At 45.3% G+C, this 23,351-nt stretch overlaps 1 protein-coding gene across 7 annotated transcripts in view; it reads left to right on the top strand.

Moving 5' to 3' along the window:
* Positions 1–23,351, top strand: part of dagla (diacylglycerol lipase, alpha) — a 519,984-nt gene that overhangs the window by 448,989 nt on the left and 47,644 nt on the right. For all 7 annotated transcript variants that reach the window (XM_070899843.1, XM_070899842.1, XM_070899844.1 and 4 more), the window contains 2 exons: positions 5,479–5,672; positions 12,291–12,420. In XM_070899843.1, the coding sequence (XP_070755944.1) occupies positions 5,479–5,672; positions 12,291–12,420 (324 nt within the window). The remainder of the gene's footprint in view (positions 1–5,478; positions 5,673–12,290; positions 12,421–23,351) is intronic.

The raw sequence follows: 23,351 nt of genomic DNA on the forward strand, positions 1-23,351 counted from the left end.
AACGTAGTTGTGCAGATAGGAGAGAGTTGCGGGCACAGGAGTCCATGCACTCCTTACGTCAGATGTTGAAAGTGAGGACACGGAGCAGAAGAGTCAAAGATTTGCTCGGAAGAAAAAAGTTTAGGATTGTCCTTGCCCACAAGAATAATCTACTAAAGCAGAAAAATAGACACAAAACGATATAAAATTACCCTGTACATATAGACTGAAAACAGTCCAGAAATATTAAAGGGTTGAAATCATGTTTATTTAACAATCACACTGCACCAAAGCAACCCATTAGTTTTCTTCCAGAAAAGATAGATGCCAGAAGTGCGCTGAATGGCTGGGAGTATAGGTCTCACCTCTTGCCCAATCCAAAACTACAGCTTCCACAATCAATAGTAGCCTGTCTGATTTTGGAGTTAGCTGTCTGGTAATGTTCATAACTGAAATTTGGGACAGCAAATAGCAGGGCATCGGAATAAGGTGAGGCGTGGATAGGGACGACTCACTTGTATATGCACACAGCCATGGCTAGACCCCTTGTGGGATGACACATTCATACTGAAGGCCCACCACTGTCCAGTTTTAGATTGGACCAACGTGACCACCCAACTTCCAGAGATTCAGAGCACGTCTGCCTCAACTCTCGTCTTTAGGAAGGCTGCACTCTGACATGCTGATGAGATAACCATTATGTTTAGTATTCAACATTTCACTCCTGTTGATGGCTTCATGAAGACATTTGACTCCTTCCAGTGACTTTGAAATATTTGTTGCTTCAGCATTTGTTTCTTTTTTTTACAATGTTACATTTCTGATACTCTTAATATTGCTAGCCCTTTACTACCTCAAATTCACGAATCACATCCTTTATAACAGTCACTGAGGTTGTGCTATCCCTCCTTGTCCACCTTGACCTCTGTGACCTTTGACACAGCCGACCATTCCATTCTTCTCTCCTCTGTAATCGGTACCTCTGTAGCATGGTACTTGCGAGGTTCCATTCCCGTCAGTCCCAACACAGCCAGCATGACTCCTGTAATGTTTGTCATCCCTTTCCTGTACGGTCATGTTGGGTGTCCCTTAAAGCTCTAACCTTGGCCCCTTTATGTTCCTTCTCCTCATGCCACCCTTGACTTTGTTAAGTTAAAGGTGCTATATTAGTGCAAGTTGTTGTTTACCGGCTTCATACCGGAAGGAGCAGCGTGTGGCGGCATACCACTGCAGGGAGCAGCGCGTGCTGCTGCAGGAGGGCGATGGCTACGAAGCCAGGTCGCTGATTGCAGTGCGGGAAGGCACAGCAGGAGGGGCGAAGGAGCGGCAAGAGTCCATAGAGGGAAGTGACAGGGGCCCAGGAGAGGTGTGAGTTCGGGGCCCAGAAGAGGCGAGGGCCCAGGGGCAGCCCACACTGCGATATGTGTGTGCACTAGGTCCGTGCAGCAGAGCTGGTCTCCAGTCGTCCTAGTTAACCCTTGCCACTGGATAAAGACCTAGCTCTGTCAAGCCCGTGTGGTGGCTGGTGTGCAACGGCCACTCCACTTTAAAAAAAAGTCCACTTACAAGCATCTTCAACCCTTCACAACGTAGTTTGGGATCTGGAATATTAGGGCCTTCATTGAAACATCTGTGAACTCATCCCTTTTTGGCGTGGAAGCAAGTCATCCTCGATACGAGGGACTGCCTATGATGATGATGATGACGACGACCAGTACTTACAGTATCTACATTGATGTAACCTTTTTCTGTACCCAGTCAGCGTATTTTTTATTTTATTACTTTTTTTGACAATTTACCCCCTCTCCTTACATAGTTACCATGTTATTTACAGCACTGAAACAGGCCATTCGGCCCAACATGCTCATGCTCCACACGAGCTTCCTTCCATCCTTCATCATCTAACCCCATCATATATTATTCTATTCATTTCTCCCTTGTGGTTATATAGCTCCCCTTTAAATGCATCTATGCTAGGCGCCTCAACTACTCACGCGTTTCACATTCTAACCACTCTGGGTAAAAACATTTCTCCTGAATTTTCTAGTGGATTTATTAGTGATTATCTTACGTTCAGACTCACTATATTCAACCATGGTCCCAGCACTGATCCTTGTGGAACCACATATCCCACCTTTTCACTGTCTGAGTAACTACCTTTAACCTTTATTCACTGTTTTCTGCTTTGTAGCCAGACCTGGTGGGCCAAATGGCTGTGCTGTACTATACTATGATTCTATAATTATGGCCGCTAGTTCTGGTCTCACTCGCAAGTGGAAATTTTTTCTCTGTACCCAATCAAACCCTTTCATAATCTTAGAGACCTCTATTGGGTTACCCCTCAGTCTTCTCTGTTCTAGAGAAAAGATCCCAGCTTGCTCAATCTTTCCTGATCGGTATAACCTCTTTGTTCTGGTATCGTTCTCGTAAATCTTTTTTGTGCCTTCTCCAGTGCCTCTATATCCTTTTTTTATAATATGGAGACCAGGACTGTTCACAGTGCTCCAAGTGTGGTCTACAAGTTTAACATAACTCCTCTGCTTTTCAATTCTATCCCTCCAGAAATGAACCGCAGTGTCTAGTTCACTTTTTTATGGCCTTATTAACTTGTCACTTCTTTGTGATTTGTGTTATCTATACCCACAGATCCCACTGCTCCTCTACCCCATTTAGACACTTTTTTTTCCCCCAAGGAGTATGTGGCCTCCTTATTCTTTCTACCAAAATGTATCTGACACTTAACTATATTGAAGTTCATTTGGCAATGACATGCCAATTCTGCAAGTTTATTAATGTCTTCCTGTATTTTGTCACAGATCGCTCTGTATTAACTATACCCCAAATTTGGTGTCATCTGCAAATTTTGAAATTTTACTTCCGCTTTGCAAATCCAAATTGTTTATCTAAATAGTCAACAACAGTGGTCCCAACTCTGATCTTTGTGGAAAAACACTTCCCACCTTATGCCAGTCTGAGTAACTACCTTTAATCCCTACTCTCTGTTTTCTGCTTTGTAGCCAGCTTCCTATCCATTCTGCTGCTGCTTCTTAGGCAGTCCCTCGTGCCAAGGATGACTTGCATCCACACCAAAAAGGAATGAGTTCACAGGTGTTTCAATGAAAGACCTAATATTCCAGGTCCTGAACTACATCCTGAAGGGTGGAAGATGCCTGTGCTTGGATTTTTTTAACGTGGGGTGGCCATTGCACACCATCCACCACACGGGCTTGACAGAGCTAGGTCTTGGTCCAATAGCAAGTATTAACCAAGCCGACTGGAGACCAGCTCTGCTGCACGGACCTAGTGCGCACACATATCGCAGTGTGAGCTGGCCCATGCTGCCCCTAGGCTCTCGACTCTTCTGGGCCCCGAACTCACGCCTCTTCTGGGCCCCAATCACATCGCTCTACAATCTCTTGCCGCTCCTTCGCCCCGACCTCGCCGTTCCTCTGCTGTTTGCCGCCTCTCCTGCTGTACCTGCCCACACTCCAATTGGCGACCTGGATTTTGGTGGCATCCAATCCAGTCACCCTTCTCCAACTCGTTGCCCACCTGCACCAGCTCGCACTGCTCCCTGAAGTAGCATGCCTCCACGCTGCTCCCAGGCCGCTGCACCTCCGCTCCTTTTATGGCCCCGACCTGCGGCTGGTGGTTTCTCGCAGGCCGGGGCCTCCACACTGCTGCTTGTACCCTGACTCTACATATTCTGACCATAGACATGAGTCGTCTATGCAGTACCTTTATTGAAGGCCTTTTAAAAATCCAAATATATTATGTCTACTTCATTACCCTTGTCTATCCTTTCTGTTACTACTTCATAGAATTTAATAATGTTGGTCAAGCATGACCTTATTTTTGAAATTCATGCTATTTTCAATTTCTAGATGTTTTTTTATTACATTGAGTAATGATTTCATTATATTTCCTATCATCGACATTAAGCTAATTGGTCTATAGTTCACTGGACTTGTTCTATCTCCCTTTTTAAATAAAGGAATCGCATTAGCTGTCTGCCAGTCCTCGGGCACTTCTTCCCTTTTCTAACGAATTTTTATATATATGTAATAGTGGCTCTGCTATTTCTTCCCTAACTTCTTTTAGAATGCGTGGATGCAATCCAGGGGTTTTATCCTCTCTAAATTTGATATAATTTTAAAGACCTCTATAAGATCATCCTTCAGCCTTCTTTTTCCAAGAGAAAAGAGACCTAGCTTGTAATATGTATAACCTCATATTTATGGTATCATTCTTGTAATTGGATATATTTCTCTTGGACTCTCTCGTTCACCATTTTAAATGTTCAATTTCATTGTTTGTCAGTAAATTTTCCCAGTTTATTGACCCTAATTTTATTTATCCCCTTAAAATCAGCTTTTTCTTCAAATTACTACTTTGATCGTTGTCTTACTTATATCCTTCTCAGTCTTTATCTTAAACATAATTATGTTGTGATTGCTATTGTCTATCTGTTCTCTTATCTAACCATGTTCATTTCCCATTACTGCATTCAGCAGTGCTCTCACTTTTTACATACTGGGTAAGAAAAGATACCTGCACACATTGGAAAACTCCATTCCCCGTACCCTTTTCACTACTTGCCAGTTTATTTGGGGTAGTTTGGGAGTACAATTGTATGAGCCCACTTCAGTATCCATGTTTGAGCCTGGGCAATGAGTGTTTGTCAGCTATTTGATCATAGAAGCATTCGGCCCTCACCCAGCATCCATTCGTGCACTTTTACTTGGGGTCACTAGGAAAAGATGAGGAGCAAGAACGCTGGCTAACTTTCTCATTGCTAAGACCAGCTATGCCACCCTTCTGCTGTCTTAACTGAAATCAGCTAATGCAACTCAACCCATCATATCTAGGACCTTCCTGATCTATATGGCTCACCTACTCACTGGATCAACTCATTTTATGTGATCTCAACCAGCTAAAGTACAGGCTGTTCTTTCAGCTTTGAAGAAAAGAAAGGTATTTATTTTTCTTTGTTTTTTTATCTACATGCTGGTTTTGTTTTGAGAAGCCAGACAGTCAATTACTCCTGTCCCAATTTCCGCACTCACCTGTTCCAATGGCACACCTTATATTGTGTGCTCTGGGTAAGGTTGGCATCTTTTACCAAGACCCAAACCAGACACACAACTGAGAAGGGACAGTGCAGAGAGGGGAGGGCTGTATGTTCTGATATCCATTGATGAAAAACCATTAAGAACCCCAAGACCTAATGTCTGTACATTATAAGACAGTACCACTGAAGTAAGTCACTAAGTAACTAAGATGGACCTCTGTTTTAAAAACCAGACTCATGGTGTCCAGTTTACACTTTAAGAAATTTTGAACAGCCTACTTAAAAACTAGAGATTTCAGTCCAAAGTGGAACAGGTGACAACACAAGCTTGGGGACTGGTAGGTATCCTGCTTCTTGTTGTAGTCCTGTGTTGTTCATGAATAAGATGACCCCAGAACCTTTAGTGTTTTTTTTATCTCTTCCTGTAGTGGAGAATTATCATGGGTGGCACTAAATGTATTCCTAAATATGAACTGCCGGATGATGAAGAAGTGACTAATGTTCAGAGTAGCAGGCAGTGGGCCTACCCCAGTGACCTTACTATTGCACTTTCTGCCAGCATCTCACTCTACCCACCAGGCCGGATTATTCACGTGATACACAACCACCCTGAGGAAAAGTGGTAGGTATCAACAGAAGATACATGTTGAAGCGCTTCCCTTTGTCTACTAGCTGGTATGTGACTGCATCCTGGTTGGCTGTGCTTTTCACCTTATTTAGTAATGACTTGGATGAAGGAATACAGAGTTGTACATCCAAGTTTGCAGATGACACCAAGTTAGGTTGGGAACAGTAAGTAGTGTAGCTGGGAGCAGGAAGTTGCAAAGGGACAGATTAACTGAGTGGACAGAAATATGACAAATAGAGTTCAATGTGGGCACGTGTGAGGTCATCCACCTTGGACCCCTGAAAGATAAACAGGAGTATTTTCTAAATGGTGAGAAAGTAAGGATGTAGCGGAGCAAAGAGATTTGGTAGTCCAAGTACACAAATCATTAAAAGCCAGTAGACCAGTACAAAAACAATCAAAAAAAGGTTCGTGAAATGTTGGCCTTTATCTCAAGGGGGCTGGAGTGCAAAGGGAGGAAGTGATGCTTCAGTTTTACAGAGGCTTGGTAAGACCACATCTAGAGTACTGCATTCAATTTTGGGTACCACACCTCAGAAATTATATGCTGTCCTTGGAGGGGGATGCAGCGCAGAATTAGCAGAATACTACCCAGGCTTAGAGGGTTAATTTATGAGAACAATTTGAATAAACTTTGCTTGTATTCCCTTGAGTATAGGAGATTGAGGTGTGATCGAATCGAGGTGTTCGAATGTTAAACTGATTTGCGAAGTAGATGCGGAGAAGCTATTGTGGGGCAATCAGGAACAATGGGACATGAATTTAAAATTAGAGCTAGGCTGTTCAGGAGCGAGATCAGAAAGCACTTCTTCAAACAAAAGGTAGTAGAAATGTGTAACTCTTCCCCAAAAGGCTGTGGATACTGGGACAATTGGAGTTTTCAAGACAGATTGAGAATGATCGATTTTTGTTAGGTAATGGATATGGAGCGAAGGCGTGAAAATGGTGTTGAGATGCAAATTAGTGATGCAGAGCTGAATGGCCTACTCCTGTTCCTTATGTTTCTAACTCCATGCAATACTCTGGTCTGCCAGGTGGCATAAAAGTGCTTCGAAAGCTCTCTGTCACCATCTAATAGCAGAAATTGGGACCTGCAGCAGCAAAGAGCAAACCAGATTTGGAAATGAAATCTGATACATTGGGCTATAATTGCTGTGGCAGGGCATTTAATGGTGTCTACTGTTAGTTAGACCTGCCCTTGCATGTTTAAGCTTTTTTATTTTTTGCAAGTTGCTGAAAGTGCGAGCTCAAAATGTCGCAGCTAAGGAAACCCGGCATCTGGGTCCTGAGTCGACGGGGTAACCAACTGCATATCTCCTTAACTAATCTGATTGAAAGATTGTGAAATTAACAGCGTGAGGACTGAGCAGGCAGTGTAAGTTAGAGTGGGTAAATTCGATGCCAAATCAGGCGCAGTGAGAGAAGTAAAGAGAGGGAAAGAAAGATTAAATTGTTAGAGAGGAGGGATAAAAAAGATGGAGAAAAAATAAGAATGTGAGGAATGAGATTCCACACTTGTAACAGTTAATTTTCAGTGCCAGAGAGGTTAACTGGCAGTAATTAACACTTACCATGCCGTTAAAACGGTACGTAGACTGAAATAAACAAGGCTTAACTTCTGGTGGCAAGTTAAGTTTGTAACCAACACACACATACAGTAACTTCACAATATTTAATGGTGATTGAGGCAGCGATGAAGTTTTCGCAAAGTTGACGGTGGAGCGGCACAACACTTCCAGTGGCCCTGACTACTATGTGTGCGGGAAGTGTGTCCAGCTGCAGCTCCTGACAGACCGCATGGCGGCACTGGAGCTGCGGATGGACTCACTCTGGAGCATGCGCGATGCTGAGAATTTTGTGGATAGCACATTTAGTGAGTTGGTCACATCGCAGTTAAGGGTTAGGACAGATAGCGAATGGGTGACCAAGAGACAAGGCAAGAGCAGGAAAGTAGTGCAGGAATCCCCTGCGGTCATCTCCCTCCAAAACAGAAATACCGTTTTGGATACTGTTGGGGGAGATGACTTACCAGGGGAAGGCACCAGCAGCCAGGTTCATGGCACCATGGGTGGCTCTGCTGCACAGAAGAGCGGGAAATAGAGTGGGAGAGCTATAGTGATAGGGGACTCTATTGTAAGGGGAATAGATAGGAGTTTCTGCGGCCGCAACCGAGATTCCAGGTTGGTATGTTGCCTCCCTGGTGCAAGGGTCAAGGATGTCTCGGAGCGGCTGCAGAGCATTCTGGAGAGGGAGGGTGAACAGCCAGTTGTCGTGGTACATGTAGGTACCATCGATATAGGTAAGGAGCGGGAAGAGGTCCTACAAGCTTAATTTAGGGAGCCAGGAGTTAAATTAAAAAGTAGGACCTCAAATGTAGTAATCTCTGGATTGCTTCCAGTGCCACATGCTAATCAGAGTAGAGGGAGCAGGATAGTTAGAATAAATACGTGGCTTGAGCAGTGGTGCAAGAGGGAGGGATTCAAATTCCTGGGACATTGGAACCAGTTCTGGGGGAAGTGGGACCTGTACAAAAGGGACGGTCTGCACTTGGGCAGGACTGGAACTGATGTCCTGGAGGTAACATTTGCTAATGCAGTTCGGGAGTGTTTAAACTAATATGGCAGGGGGCTGGGAACCTATGCAGCGAGACAGGGCGAAGTAATATGGAGTCAGAAACATGGTAGAAAGGTAAAAAGCAATAGTGGAAGGCCAAGTAAACAAAGGCAAGAAACAAAAAGGGCCACACTACATCATAATTCTACAAGGACAAAGGGTATTAAAAAAAACAAGCCTGAAGGCTTTGTGTCTTAATGCAAAGAGTATCCGTAATAAAGTGGATGAATTAACTGTGCAAATAGATGTTAACAGATATGATGCGATTGGGATTACAGGGACGTGGCTCTAGGATGATCAGGGCTGGGAACTCAACATCCATGGGTATTCAACATTCAAGAAGGATAGAATAAAAGGAAAAGGAGGTGGGGTAGCATTGCTGGTTAAAGAGGAGATTAATGCAATTGTTAGGAAGGACATTAGCTTGGATGATGTGGAATCTATATGGGTAGAGCTGCAGAACACCAAAGGGCAAAAAACGTTAGTGGGAGTTGTGTACAGTAGTAGTGATGTTGGGGAGGGCATCAAACAGGAAATTGGGGTGCATGCAATAAAGGTGCAGCAGTTATCATGGGTGACTTTAATATGCATATAGATTGGGCTAACCAAACTGGAAGCAATACGGTGGAGGAGGATTTCCTGGAGTGCATAAGGGATGGTTTTCTAGACCAGTATGTCGAGGAACCAACTAGGGGGGAGACCATCTTAGATTGGGTGTTGTGTAATGAGAGGGGATTAATTAGAAAATTTGTTGTGCGAGGCCCCTTGGGGAAGAGTGACCATAACATGGTAGAATTCTACATTAGGATGGAGAATGAAACAGTTAATTCAGAGACCATGGTCCAGAACGTAAAGAAGGGTAACTTTGAAGGTATGAGGTGTGAATTGGCTAGGATAGATTGGTGAATGATACTTAAGGGGTTGACAGTGGATGGGCAATGGCAGACATTTAGAGACCGCATGGATGAACTACAACAATTGTACATCCCTGTCTGGCGTAAAAATAAAAAAGGGAAGGTGGCTCAACCGTGGCTATCAAGGGAAGTCGGGGATAGTATTAAAGCCAAGGAAGTGGCATATAAATTGGCCAGAAATAGCAGCGAACCCGGGGACTGGGAGAAATTTAGAACTCAGCAGAGGAGGACAAAGGGTTTGATTAGGGCAGGGAAAATAGAGTACGAGAAGAAGCTTGCAGGGAACATTAAGACAGACTGCAAAAGCTTCTCTAGATATGTAAAGAGAAAAAGGTTAGTAAAGACAAACGTAGGTCCCCTGCAGTCAGAATCAGGGGAAGTCATATCAGGGAACAAAGAAATGGCAGACCAATTGAACAAGTACTTTGATTCGGTATTCAATAAGGAGGACACAAACAACCTTCCGGATATAAAAGGAGTCAGAGGGTCTAGTAAGAAGGAGGAACTGAGGGAAATCCTTATTAGTTGGGAAATTGTGTTGGGGAAATTAATGGGATTGAAGGCAGATAAATCCCCAGGGCCTGATGGTCTGCATCCCAGAGTATTTAAGGAGGTGGCCTTGGAAATAGCGGATGCATTGACAGTCATTTTCCAACATTCCATAGACTTTGGATCAGTTCCTATGGAGTGGAGGGTAGCCAATGTAACCCCACTTTTTAAAAAAGGAGGGAGAGAGAAAACAGGGAATTATAGACCAGTCAGTCTGACATCGGTAGTGGGTAAAATGATGGAATCAATTATTAAGGATGTCGTAGCAGCGCATTTGGAAAGAGGTGACATGATAGGTCCAAGTCAGCATGGATTTGTGAAAGGGAAATCATGCTTGACAAATCTTCTGGAATTTTTTGAGGATGTTTCCAGTAGAATGGACAAGGGAGAACCAGTTGATGTGGTATATTTGGACTTTCAGAAGGCTTTCAACAAGGTCCCACACAAGAGATTAATGTGCAAAGTTAAAGCACATGGGATTGGGGGTAGTGTGCTGTCGTGGATTGAGAACTGGTTGGCAGACAGGAAGCAAAGAGTAGGGGTAAATGGGTACTTTTCAGAATGGCAGGCAGTGACTAGTGGGGTACCGCAAGGTTCTGTGCTGGGGCCCCAGCTGTTTACATTGTACATTAATGATTTAGACGAGTGGATTAAATGTAGTATCTCCAAATTTGCGGATGACACTAAGTTGGGTGGCAGTGTGAGCTGCGAGGAGGTTGCTATGAGGCTGCAGAGTGACTTGGATAGGTTAGATGAGTGGGCAAATGCATGGCAGATGAAGTGTAATGTGGATAAATGTGAGGTTATCCACTTTGGTGGTAAAACAGAGAGACAGACTATCATCTGAATGGTGACAGATTAGGAAAAGGGGAGGTGCAACGAGACCTGGGTGTCATGGTGCATCAGTCATTGAAGGTTGGCATGCAGGTACAGCAGGCGGTTAAGAAAGCAAATGGCATGTTGGCCTTCATAGTGAGGGGATTTGAGTACAGGGGCAGGAAGGTGTTACTGCAGTTGTACAGGGTCTTGTTGAGGCCACATCTGGAGTATTGTGTACAGTTTTGGTCTCCTAACTTGAGGAAGGACATTCTTGCTATTGAGGGAGTGCAGCGAAGGTTCACCAGACTGATTCCCGGGGTGGCGGGACTGACATATCAAGAAAGACTGGATCAACTGGGCTTGTATTCACTGGAGTTCAGAAGAATGAGAGGGGATCTCAGAAATGTTTAAAATTCTGACAGGTTTAGACAGGTTAGATGCAGGAAGAATGTTCCCAATGTTGGGGAAGTCCAGAACTAGGGGTCACAGTCTGAGGATAAGGGGTAAGCCAGATGAGGAGAAGCTTCTTCACCCAGAGAGTGGTGAATCTGTGGAATTCTCTACCACAGAAAGTTGTTGAAGCTACTTCACTAAATATATTCAAAAAGGAGTTAGCTGTAGTCCTTACTACTCGGGGGATCAAGGGGTATTGCGAGAAAGTAGGAATAGGGTACTGAAGTTGCATGTTCAGCCATGAATTCATTGAATGACAGTGCAGGCTCGAAGGGCCGAATGGCCTACTCCTACACCTATTTTCTATGTTTCTATGTAACACAGACAGTAACTTTTGGACATTTGAGTTAGATGGAATGTCTGCCCCTCGTCTGAAGTTGCTGTATCATTTATGCATAAATAATGAAAAGCGCCATGGCCACCTTATTATTTTGACACAAAATTCTGACCTGGTATTGCACAGGAGGTAGTGCCACCAAGCTTGAAGATTGTAGCAGGAAGGAAAGACTGAATTTTTGAATTTTGAAATTATGAAAAAGAATGAGTTAACCTCAGACAAGCTTGTATGTTTAAAAGAAAGATTTGAAAGACTTGGATTTATATAGTGCCTTTCACGACCACCGGACGTCCTAAAGCACTTTACAGCCAATGAATTACTTTTGATATGTTGTCACTCTTGTAATGTCGGAAACGCGGCAGCCAATTTGTGCCCAGCAAGCTCCCACAAACGGCAATGTGATAATGACCAGATAATCTTTTTTTTTGTTATGTTGATTGAGGGATAAATATTGGCCAGGACACCGGAGATAACTCCCCTGCTCTTCTTCAAAATAGTTCGCTGGGATCTTTTACGTCTACTCAAGAAGGCAGACGGGGCCTCGGTTTAACGTCTCATCCGAAAGACGGCACCTCCGACAGTTCAGTGCTCCCTCGACCTCGATTTTTTTGTGTTCAAGTCCCTTGAGTGGGACCTGAACCCACAATCTTCTGACTCCGAGGCGAGTGTGCTACTCACTGAGCCACAGCTGACACTAGCCATCACATGGCTAATTTAACAAATTAATAGTTGTGCATTTACCGGTGTTGCCTTTGTGATCAGCAAAACAGTGTCCTTTAAACATTCCCTATTTTTCATAGAGACAAGATCCACCAACTGTTTTCTACCTGCCCTGCTGATTTATTTAGAAAGAGCGGGTGGGGGGTGAGGATCGAGGGGGTTCTGATGTGATTCTCCTTTGTTGTCTAATCATCTCAATTTGCACAGTTTCTGCGGACAGGAAGAGTCGACTTACTATGCTATTTGGAGTGACAACAAGACATTGGATGAGGTCATCATTTCGCCTGCCATGCTGAACGAGCACCTGCCTCACATTGTAATGGATGGACTAAACAAGGTATTTGCCAAACTGATTTTGCCCCAAGCTAACTAAACAAAATACAGAAATGTGTAAAATTGGGTCTGGGTGCTGCACTGTGTTAGTATTTTGTCCTTTTACTTCTGGAATCTGAGTTGAAATTGAGGTCAGACTGACGGGTTGAAAGTCTCCTCTCTCTACTGGCTGTAATGGCTCTCGGCAAAATGAGCTTGGATGATCTCATATCAGTTCTTCGTGGATGTGGGCCCACAGGGAAATAAAAACCTTTCAAATTTGGCATAAAAATGGCAGTTGCACTTTCAAAACCCTAAGATCGCTAATGTGAACAATGAAAAATGTCACACTTACAGTGGGGATGTTTTTTAACATCAGAGTAAAGGCACCTTGATAGGGAAAGAGTAACATAACTCTGCAGCTATCCTGTGCTATACTTGATCTGATAATGCTGCTACTGACATTGCATAATTGAAAATAACCTTCCATACCTCAGCTAATATCCCTCATCTTGATGAGCACGAAAAAGTCACACATTTATAATGGAGCTGACTATTATGTTGTTCCACTGTATTGACCACTTCTCTTTGAGTGTCATGTAACATTAGTATTATGTGATTGTAATATCCAGTGTGTGAGACTGATTATAGCGCAATTACAATAATAAGACAAAAAGATTTTTTTAGATACAGAAAAGACCATCATGCCCAACAAGCCCCTCTCTCTTTCACAGATCAACCCCATTTATTCTCCTCCTCATTCAGTCCCTTCTGTCTTAGAAACCAGGACACAGTTTCAAAATTAAAGTTTCTAAACCCTTCTCAAATAATGTCAGATCTTCAAAATCAATCTTAACAAGCAGATGGGGCCTTAGTTTAAAGTCTCATCCAAAAGACAGCAGCCCTTTGCTAATACATGCTGACAGCTTAGATTTTGTGCTGAAGGTTAACATTTTAGTGTCAGTTTGACTCAGTTGCCAGCCATCTTCCCTGAGCCAAAAGTTTGCTGAAGTGGGTTTTGAACCCACAAAGACTTAAGACTATTGTAATACATATAGACTGAACCAAAATGCTGGGCCATCACCACTAAACATAGAAACGTATGTGCAGGAGTAGGCCATTCGGTCCTTCGAGCCTGCACCACCATTCAATAAGATCATGGCTGATCATTCACCTCAGTATCCCTTTCTTGCTTTCTCTCCATACCCCTTGATCCCTTTAGCCATAAGGGCCATATCTAACTCCCTCTTGAATATATCTAACGAACTGGCCTCAACAACTTTCTGTGGTAGAGAATTCCACAGGTTAACAACTGTCTGAGTGAAGAAGTTTCTCCTCATCTCGGTCCTAAATGGCTTACCCCTTATTCTTAGACTGTGACCCCTGGTTCTGGACTTCCCCAACATCGGGAACATTCTTCCTGCATCTAACCTGTCCAATCCCGTCAGAATTTTTTATATGTTTTTATGAGATCCCCTCTCATTCTTCTAAACTCCAGTGAATACAGGCCCAGTCGATCCAGTCTCTCCTCATATGTCACTAGAGGACATTCCTCAAAAGAATTTAACTTATTCAAGGCCAGGAGTAGAAAAAGTTAGATTGACATGCAGTCCCTTTCTCTAAATCTTTGTATTAATCGTGGATCGATATCAGTCTCATGAAGAAGCTATCGAAAGGAATCCACAATCACTTATCATTCACTATTTTGTTTTAAGCGAACAGCATCATTCTTATCCAGACAGTGTCTGAATTATTAAGATAGTGTCTTATCCAGGGCCACTGTCACAAATGCTCTCAACACACTGCCTTGAAGCAATGGGAACGGGTCAGTGCTCCTAATTTCAGTTATGCAGCCATGGTATTTGCTGATTGGAGGCCAGGTAATTTCCAGGCTGCGGAAGGGGCATAGAAAAGCTCGAGCTCGTTTGAAGGAATATCATTGTCTCCTTGCTAATGAGCAAAAGGAGGAGGTGCAACAGTGATGAATCCCAGTTCAATGAATTTTTCAGAGCTGAACAGGCTGTGAATATGACACCAGCGACATACCAAGCAGGAACTCTGCCAAAGGCAACAGATAGAGCAGAAGTGGGTCACAAGTAGACCCAAAGCCATATTGTTATCCAATGCATTTTTACATAGCTGGGTGGCAATATTGTGTTGCTCTGAAAACAAAATTTGTGATTTGTATGTTTGCCAGATTTCTTTTTTAAAGCTTGTCTGATAGAATGAGAGGAGTAATCATCATCATCATAGGCAATCCCTTCTAATGCAGGAATACTTGCTTCCACTCTAAAGGTGAGTTCTCAGGTGACTGAACAGTCGAATACGAGAACCACAGTCCCTCTCACAGGTGGGACAGACAGTGGTTGAAGGAAGGGTGGGTGGGACTGGTTTGCTGCACTTCCGCTGTCTGCGCTTGATTTCTGCATGCTCTCGGCGACGAGACTCGAGATGCTCAGCGCCCTCCCGGATGCACTTCCTCCACTTAGGGTGGTCTTGGGCCAAGGATTCCCAGGTGCTGGTGGGGATGTTGCATTTTATCAAGGAGGCTTTGAGGGTGTCCTTGAAATGTTTTCTCTGCTCACCTGGGGCTCGCTTTCCGTGTAGGAGTTCCAAGTAGAGCACTTGCTTAGGAAGTCTCGGGTCGGGCATGCGGACGATGTGGCCCGTCCAATGGAGCTGGTCAAGTGTGGTCAGTGCTTCGATGCTGGGGATGTTGGCCTGAGCAAGAACATTGACATTGGTGCGTCTATCCTCCCAGTGGATTTGTAGGATCTTGCGGAAGTAGCATTGGTGGTACTTCTCCAGCGCTTTGAGGTGTCTACTGTATATGGTCTTTCTCGAGAGGAGTAGTGACTCACTGATGTAGGTCAATCCAAAATAAGTGAATGTACAGGGCATTCCCTGGAGTGTGCAAAAGGATGATGTGTAGTATGCATATCACCACTTGGGCTCCTTCTAGAAACCAGGTATGGAATACAAATGATTAGAGAACCTTTTGACTGCCCCATCAAAGTGAATTAAAAAAAATACAAAGAAGCCAATTTGAATTGTAGAAATCTCCCAGAGGAGGAAAGCAATCAGTGGCATCAGTACTGTGGAAAGATGGAGCTGTTCCGTTGATACGGATTCCACTTAATCTGGGCTGGGTCCTGGCAAATCAAATAACTAGGGCTTTAAACCAAAAAGGTTGGGGCTGGGGGCAAGTAGTGGGGAAATTTAGTAATCTAAACAGAAATGTCAAGGCAATAGAACAGTGTAGTGAATTGGGTAAAGGTGAGCATTGTGTGATAGGAAGGGACAGAGAGTTTAACGGTAATAGTGCATCAGCAAATAAGGTGAAAGCAGGGAATAATAGTAAAAAGTTCAAACTAAAGGCTATTTACCCGAATGCACGAAGCATCCGTAACAAGGTAGACGAATTAATGGCACAAATAAGAGAAAAATGGGTTTGATCTAATAAGCATTACACAGACAAGGTTGTAAGGTGATCAGGGTTGGGAACTAAATATTCCAGGATACTTGATGTTTCGAAAAGACAAGCAGACTGGAAGGGGTGGCATGGGGGTGGCTGTCGGTGGGTAGCCCTGATAAATAAAGATGACATAAGGACAGTAGTGAGAAAGGATCTTGGCTCAGAAGATCAAGTAAGTATAATCAATATGGTTGGAGAAAAGAAATAAAATGGGGCAGAAAAAGTGATGGGAGTACTTTACAGGACCCCAAACAGTAGCTATACCATTGGACAAAGTATTAATCAAGAACTAATAGGGGGACGTTAATCTGCATAAAGATTGGGAAATCAAATTGGCAATTCTTAACCAAAATTAGAGTCTTAAATGTAAACAAAGCCAATTACATAGGTATGAGGGGCGAGTTGGCTAAGGTAGATTGGGAAGTTAGATTCAAAGGTATGAAGACAGATAAGCGACACTTGGTCACTCGACCAGGAAACACCAAGACTGGTTCGACGAGAATGACTAGGAGATCCAGGAGCTATTAAGCCGCAAGTGCAAGGTATTCTTGAACTGGAAACAGCAACACAACACGAGAGCAAGAAAGCAGCTCGATAGACATCTGAAGGCCGAGGTCCAACAGAAAATGCGTGACCTAAAGAACAGATGGTGGGTGGGAAAAGTACAGGGGATTCAGCAACTAGCCGACAACCACGACGTGCGTGAATTCTTTAGCACAGTCAAGACCACCTTCGGCCCAAGGTCCAACCCACTGCGAGCCAAGAACGGAGAGATACTCATCAAGGACAGAGAGGCAGTCAGTGCCCGATGGGAGGAGCACTTCGAAGATCTCCTTCACCGAGACTCTGTCTTCGACGTGAGTGTCCTCGACTCCATCCCGCAGCATGCTACCTGCCTGGCATGAGGTTGAAAAAGCCATCCGACAACTGAAGAACAACAAGGCCTCAGGAGCAGATGGAATCCCTGCTGAAGCACTAAAGCATAGTGGAGAAGCACTATTGGCACGAATCCATGAACTAATTTCTCATTTGGAAGAAGGAGAGCATGCCAAGGGATCTCAGAGATGCCATAATTGTAACCATTTCAAGAAAGGTGACAAGTCCGATTGCGGTAACTACAGAGGAGTTTCCCTCCTGTCTGACACAGGGAAAATCATCGCAAGAATCCTCCTCAATCGTCTTTTCCCAGTAGCTGAAGAGCTCCTCCCAGAGTCGCAATGTGGATTCCGCACACTAAGGGGCACAATGGACATGATCTTCACCACGCATCAAATTCAAGAGAGATGCAGAAAGCAGCACCAACCTCTGTACATGGCCACCTTTGACCTCACAAAGGCCTTCGACTCTGTCAACCGTGAGGGATTATGGAGTGTCCTCCTCAAATTTGGATGCCCTGAAAAGTTTGTCACCATCCTCCATCTGCTTCACGATGACATGCAAGCCGTGATCCTGACCAACGGATCCACCACAGACCCAATTCACATATGGACCTGGATCAAGCAAGGCTGTGTCATCGCACCAACGCTCTTCTTGATCTTCCTTACTGCAGTGCTCCATCTCATCCTCAATAAGCTCCCCGCTGGAGTGGAGCTAATCTACAGAACAAACAGAAAATTGTTCAACCTCCGTCACCTCCAATCCAGATCCAAGGTCATCCCATCCTCTGTCATTGAATTACAGTATGCAGACCACGCTTGTGTTTGCGCACACTCGGAGGTTGAACTCCAAACCATCACCATCGTCAGTACCTTACATAAGAATTAGGAACAGGAGTAGGCCATCTAGCCCCTCGAGCCTGCTCCGCCATTCAATAAGATCATGGCTGATCTGGCCGTGGACTCCGCTCCACTTACCCGCCCGCTCCCGTAATCCTTAATTCCCTTATTGGTTAAAAGTCTATCTATCCGTGACTTGAATACATTCAATGAGCTAGCCTCAACTGCTTCCTTGGGCAGAGAATTCCACAGATTCACAACCCTCTGGGAGAAGAAATTCCTTCTCAACTCGGTTTTAAATTGGCTCCCCCGTATTTTGAGGCTGTGTCCCCTAGTTCTAGTCTCCCCGACCAGTAGAAACAACCTCTCCACCTCTATCTTGTCTATCCTTTTCATTATTTTAAATGTTTCTATAAGATTACCCCTCATTCTTCTGAACTCTCAACGATTAAAGACCCAGTCTACTCAATCTATCATCAAAAGGTAACCCCCTCATCTCCGGAATCAGCCTATTGAATCGTCTCTGCACCCCCTCCAAACCCAGTATATCCTTCCTTAAGTAAGGTGACCAAAACTGCACGCAGTACTCCAGGTGCGGCCTTACCAATAACCTATACAGTTGCAGCAGGACCTCCCTGCTTTTGTACTCCATCCCTCTCGCAATGAAGGCCAACATTCCATTCGCCTTCCTGATTACCTGCTGCACCTGCAAACTAACTTTTGGGATTCATGCACAAGGACCCCCAGGTCCGATGCACCTCAGCATGTTGTAATTCTTCCCCATTCAAATAATATTCCCTTTTACTGTTTTTTTCCCCATGGTGGATGACCTCACACTTTCAGACATTGTATTCCATCTGCCAAACCTTAGCTCATTCGCTTAACCTATCTAAATCTCTTTGCAGCCTCTCTGTGTCCTCTACAGAACCCGCTTTCCCACTAATCTTTGTGTCATCTGCAAATTTTGTTACACTACACTCTGTCCCCTCTTCACCGAAGCGTACAAGAGTATGGGCCTTACACTAAACATCTGTAAAACAAAGGTTCTCTATCAACCTGCCCCTGCCACAAAGTACTGCCCACCCCCCCCACCCCGATTATCAAAATCCATGACAAGGCCTTGGACAAGGTGGATCATTTTCCATACCTCGGAAGCCTACTGTCAACAGGGGCTGACGTCGATGACTAAGTCCAACACCACCTTCAGTGTGTCAGTGCAGCCTTCGGTTGCCTGAGGAAGAGAGTGTTTGAAGACCAGGACCTCAAACTCGGCACCAAGCTCATGGTCTACAGAGCAGTAATGATACCCGCCCTCCTACGTTATTCAGAAACATGGACTATGTACAGAAGGCACCTCAAAGCACTGGAGAAGTACCACCAATGCTGCCTCCACAAGATCCTGCAAATCCATTGGCAGGATAGGCGCACTCACTTCACTGTTCTCACTCAGGCCAACATCCCTAGCATCAAAGCATTGACCACGCTTGATCAGCTCCAATGGACGGGCCACATCGTCTGCATGCCCGATACTAGACTCCCAAAACAAGAGCTCTACTCAGAGCTCTGACAAGGCAAGCGAGTCCCAGGTGGGCAGAGGAAACACTTCAAGGACACCCTCAAAGCCTGCTTGAAAAAATGCAACATCCCCACCGACACCTGGGAGTCCCTGGCCCAAGACCATTCAAAGTGGAGGAGAAGCTCCGAGAAGGCACCAAACACCTCGCGTCTCTTCGCCGGGAGCACGCAGAAGTCAAGTGCAAACAGCAGAAGGAGCGCGCGACAACCCAGGCACCTCACCCACCCATCCCTTCAACCACCGTCTGCCCCACCTGTGATAGACTAGCAGGGTCAATAAAGGGGAACCAGTGGATGTAGTACATTTGGATTTTCAAAAGGCATTCAATAAGGTGCCACATAAAAGGTTGTTGTCTAAGATAAGGGCTCATGGGTTTGGAGGTAACATATTAGCATGGATAGAGGATTGGTTAACGGACAGAAAACAGAATAGGCTGCTGCAAGGATTGGTGCTTGTGCCTAAGCAATTTACAATCTATATTAATGACTTTGATGAAGGGACCGAGTACAATGTATCCAAATTTGCAGATGGTACAAAGTTAGGTGGGAAAGTAAGCTGTGAGGAAGACCCAAAGAGCCTGCAAGGGGATATAGACAAGTTAAGTGAGTGAGCAATAAGGTGGCAGATGGAGTATAATGTAGGGAAATGTGAGGTTATTCACTTTGGTAGAAAGAATAGAAAACCAGAATATTTTTAAAATGGTGAGCAACTATTAAATGTTGGTGTTCAGCGAGATTTAGGTGTCCTAGTACAAGAAAGACAGTTAGCATGCAGGTACAGCAAGCAATTAGGAAGGCAAATGGCATGTTGGCCTTTATTGCTAGAGGGTTGGAGTACATGAGTAAGGAGATCTTGCTGCAATTATACAGGGCTTTGATGGGACCACATCTGGAGTACTGTGCGCAATTTTGTGCTCCTTATCTAAGGAAGGATCTATTTGCCTTGGAGGCAATGCAATGAAGGTTCACTCGATTGATCCCTGGGACGAGAGGGTTGTCATCTATGAGGAGAGATTGAGTAGATTGGGTCTATACACTCTGGAGTTTAGAAGAATGAGAGGTGATCTCATTGAAACATATAAGATTCTGAGGGAGATTGACAAGTTAGATGCTGAGAGATTGTCTCCCATGGCTGGAGAGTCTAGAACTAGGGGGCACAGTCTCAGGATAAGGCGTCGGCCTTTTAAGACTGAGATGAGGAGTAATTTCTTCACGTAGAGGATTGTGAATCTTTGTAATTTTCTGAGGCAGAGGGCTGTGGATTCTCAGTTGTTGAATATATTCAAGGCCAGGATAGATAGATTTTTGGGGGCCGAAATTGCCCTCCACTCGGGGCGCACAATTCAATTTGAATGATTATTCTCCGCCCCAATCCATGGCGCGGAGAATAGAGGGATTTTGCCCACTTTTCCTCTGTGATTTCTTTGGGACAGTGTTTCGGGCGGTAGTGGGGCGGAAGGCAGGCAGTGCCATCAGTGCCACACTGAGCACGTCACTGTCGCAGTGACATATAGCAACGTCTCTCCCCTTCAATTAAAGGGGAGGGCCACTGCGAGCTCTGCAGCCACTTTAGTGGCACCCACTGGGCCACTAAGGAGTGCTTCACCCTGCGGTCCAGCACCCAAGAGGGGTCCCGGCTGAACCCATGGCCACCATTGTCGGGCCGACTTCAGAGTTGGCTGACAAATAAAATAAAATGGCGGCCGCGGCAACGCACCCTCTCCTTTAAGGGCAGATGCGCCGCCCAGCCACTGGCAGCTTCCCGCCGGGAAAAGCTCCGTTCTAGCAGGACAATTTCCCTCGCGGGGCGGAAAGGAGTCGCCACCAGACGGTATGGGGTCGGTGCATGCCCGACGGGGCGGGAACACAGGTGGGGTGGAAACCCTCTTAGAGGCGGTAATGAACCTTGAGGGGGACAATTTTGGCTCCCTGGATTTTAGAGGAATCAAAGGATGCGGGGATAGAGCAGGAAAGTGGAGTTGAGGTAGATCAGGCATGATCTTATTGAATGACAGAGCAGACTCTTGGGGCCATATGGCCTGCTCCTGCTCCTAAAGTAAAGTGTCTAAATCACTGTATTGCAAGATTCCTCAGGAAACGCACATTTTTTTTATTTATTCATTCATGGTCAGCATTTATTGCCCTTGAGAAGACGGTGGTGAGCCGCAGCCTTCAACCGCTGCTGTCCGTGTGCTGTCCGCCTGCTCCACGACGACATGCAAGCCATGGTCCTGACCATGGATCCACCACAGACCCAATCACCGTCCAGACCGGGGTCAAGCAGGATTGTGTCATCACGCCAACCCTCTTCTTGATCTTCCTCACTGCAGTGCTCCACCTCTCATTCAACAAGCTCCCTGCTGAAGAGGAACTAAACTATAGAACCAGTGGGAACCTGTTCAACCTCCGTCGCTTCCAGGCTAGATCCAAGACCGTCCCATCCTCTGTCGTCGAACTACAGTATGCGGACGACGCTTGCGTCTGCGCACATTCAGAGGCTGAACTCCAAGTCATCATCAACATCTTCACCGAGGCGTACGAAAGCATGGGCCTTACACTAAACATCCGTAAGACAAAGGTCCTCCACCAACCTGACCCCGCCATACAGCACTGCCACCCCCCATCTGGTCATCAAGATCCACGGCGCGGCCCTGGACAACATGGACCACTTTCCATACCTCGGGAGCCTATTATCAGCAAGGGCAGACATCGACGACGAGGTTCAACACCGGCACCAGTGCACCAGCGAAGCCTTCAGCCGCCTGAGGAAGAGAGTGTACCAAGAGCAGGCCCTCAAATCTACCACCAAGCTTATGGTCTACAGGGCTTTGTGATACCTGCCCTTGTGTATGGCTCAGAGACATGGATCATATACAGTAGACACCTCAAAGTGCTGGAGAAATACCACCAGTGATGTCTCCGCAAGATCATGCAAATCCTCTGGGAGGACAGACTCACCAATATCAGTGTTCTCAATCAGGCCAACATCCCCAACATCAAAGCACTGACCATGCTCAGTCAGTTCCGTTGACTGAGCCACATTGTTCGAATGCCCGACACAAGACTCCCAAAGCAAGCGCTCTACTTGGAACTCCTACAAGGCAAGCAAGCCCCAGATGGGCAGAGGAAACGTTTCAAGGACACCCTCAAAGCCTCCTTGATAAAGTGCAACATCCCCTCTGACACCTGGGAGTCCCTGGCCAATGACCACCCTAAGTGGAGGAAGAGCATCCAGGAGGGCACCTCGAGTCTCGTCGCCGAGAGCATGCAGAAACCAAGCGCAGGCAGTGGAAGGAGCCTGTGGCAAACCAGACTCTCCTTTCCTTCAACCACTGTCTGTCCCACCTGTGACAGAGACTATAATTCCCATATTGGACTGTACAGTCACCTGAGAACTCACCTTTAGAGTGGAAGCAAGTCTGCCTCGATTTCGAGGGACTGCCTATGATGATGAAGGCCGATAAATCCCCAGGGCCTGATGGACTGAATCCCAGAGTACTTAAGGAGGTGGCCTTGGAAATAGCGGATGCATTGACAGTCATTTTCCAACATTCCATTGACTCTGGATCAGTTCCTATCGAGTGGAGGGTAGCCAATGTAACCCCACTTTTTAAAAAAGGAGGGAGAGAGAAAGCAGGGAATTATAGACCGGTCAGCCTGACCTCAGTAGTGGGTAAAATGATGGAATCAATTATTAAGGATGTCATAGCAGCGCATTGGAAAATGGTGACATGATAGGTCCAAGTCAGCATGGATTTGTGAAACGGAGATCATGCTTGACAAATCTTCTGGAATTTTTTGAGGATGTTTCCAGTAAAGTGGACAAAGGAGAACCAGTTGATGTTGTATATTTGGACTTTCAGAAGGCTTTCGACAAGGTCCCACACAGGAGATTAATGTGCAAAGTTAAAGCACATGGGATTGGGGGTAGTGTGCTGACGTGGATTGAGAACTGGTTGTCAGACAGGAAGCAAAGAGTAGGAGTAAATGGGTACTTTTCAGAATGGCAGGCAGTGACTAGTGGGGTACCGCAAGGTTCTGTGCTGGGGCCCCAGCTGTTTACATTGTACATTAATGATTTAGACGAGGGGATTAAATGTAGTATCTCCAAATTTGCGGATGACACTAAATTGGGTGGCAGTGTGAGCTGCGAGGAGGATGCTATGAGGCTGCAGAGTGACTTGGATAGGT

The sequence above is a fragment of the Pristiophorus japonicus genome, chromosome 14 (assembly GCF_044704955.1).
Source record: "Pristiophorus japonicus isolate sPriJap1 chromosome 14, sPriJap1.hap1, whole genome shotgun sequence".
Classification (NCBI taxonomy): domain Eukaryota; kingdom Metazoa; phylum Chordata; class Chondrichthyes; family Pristiophoridae; genus Pristiophorus; species Pristiophorus japonicus.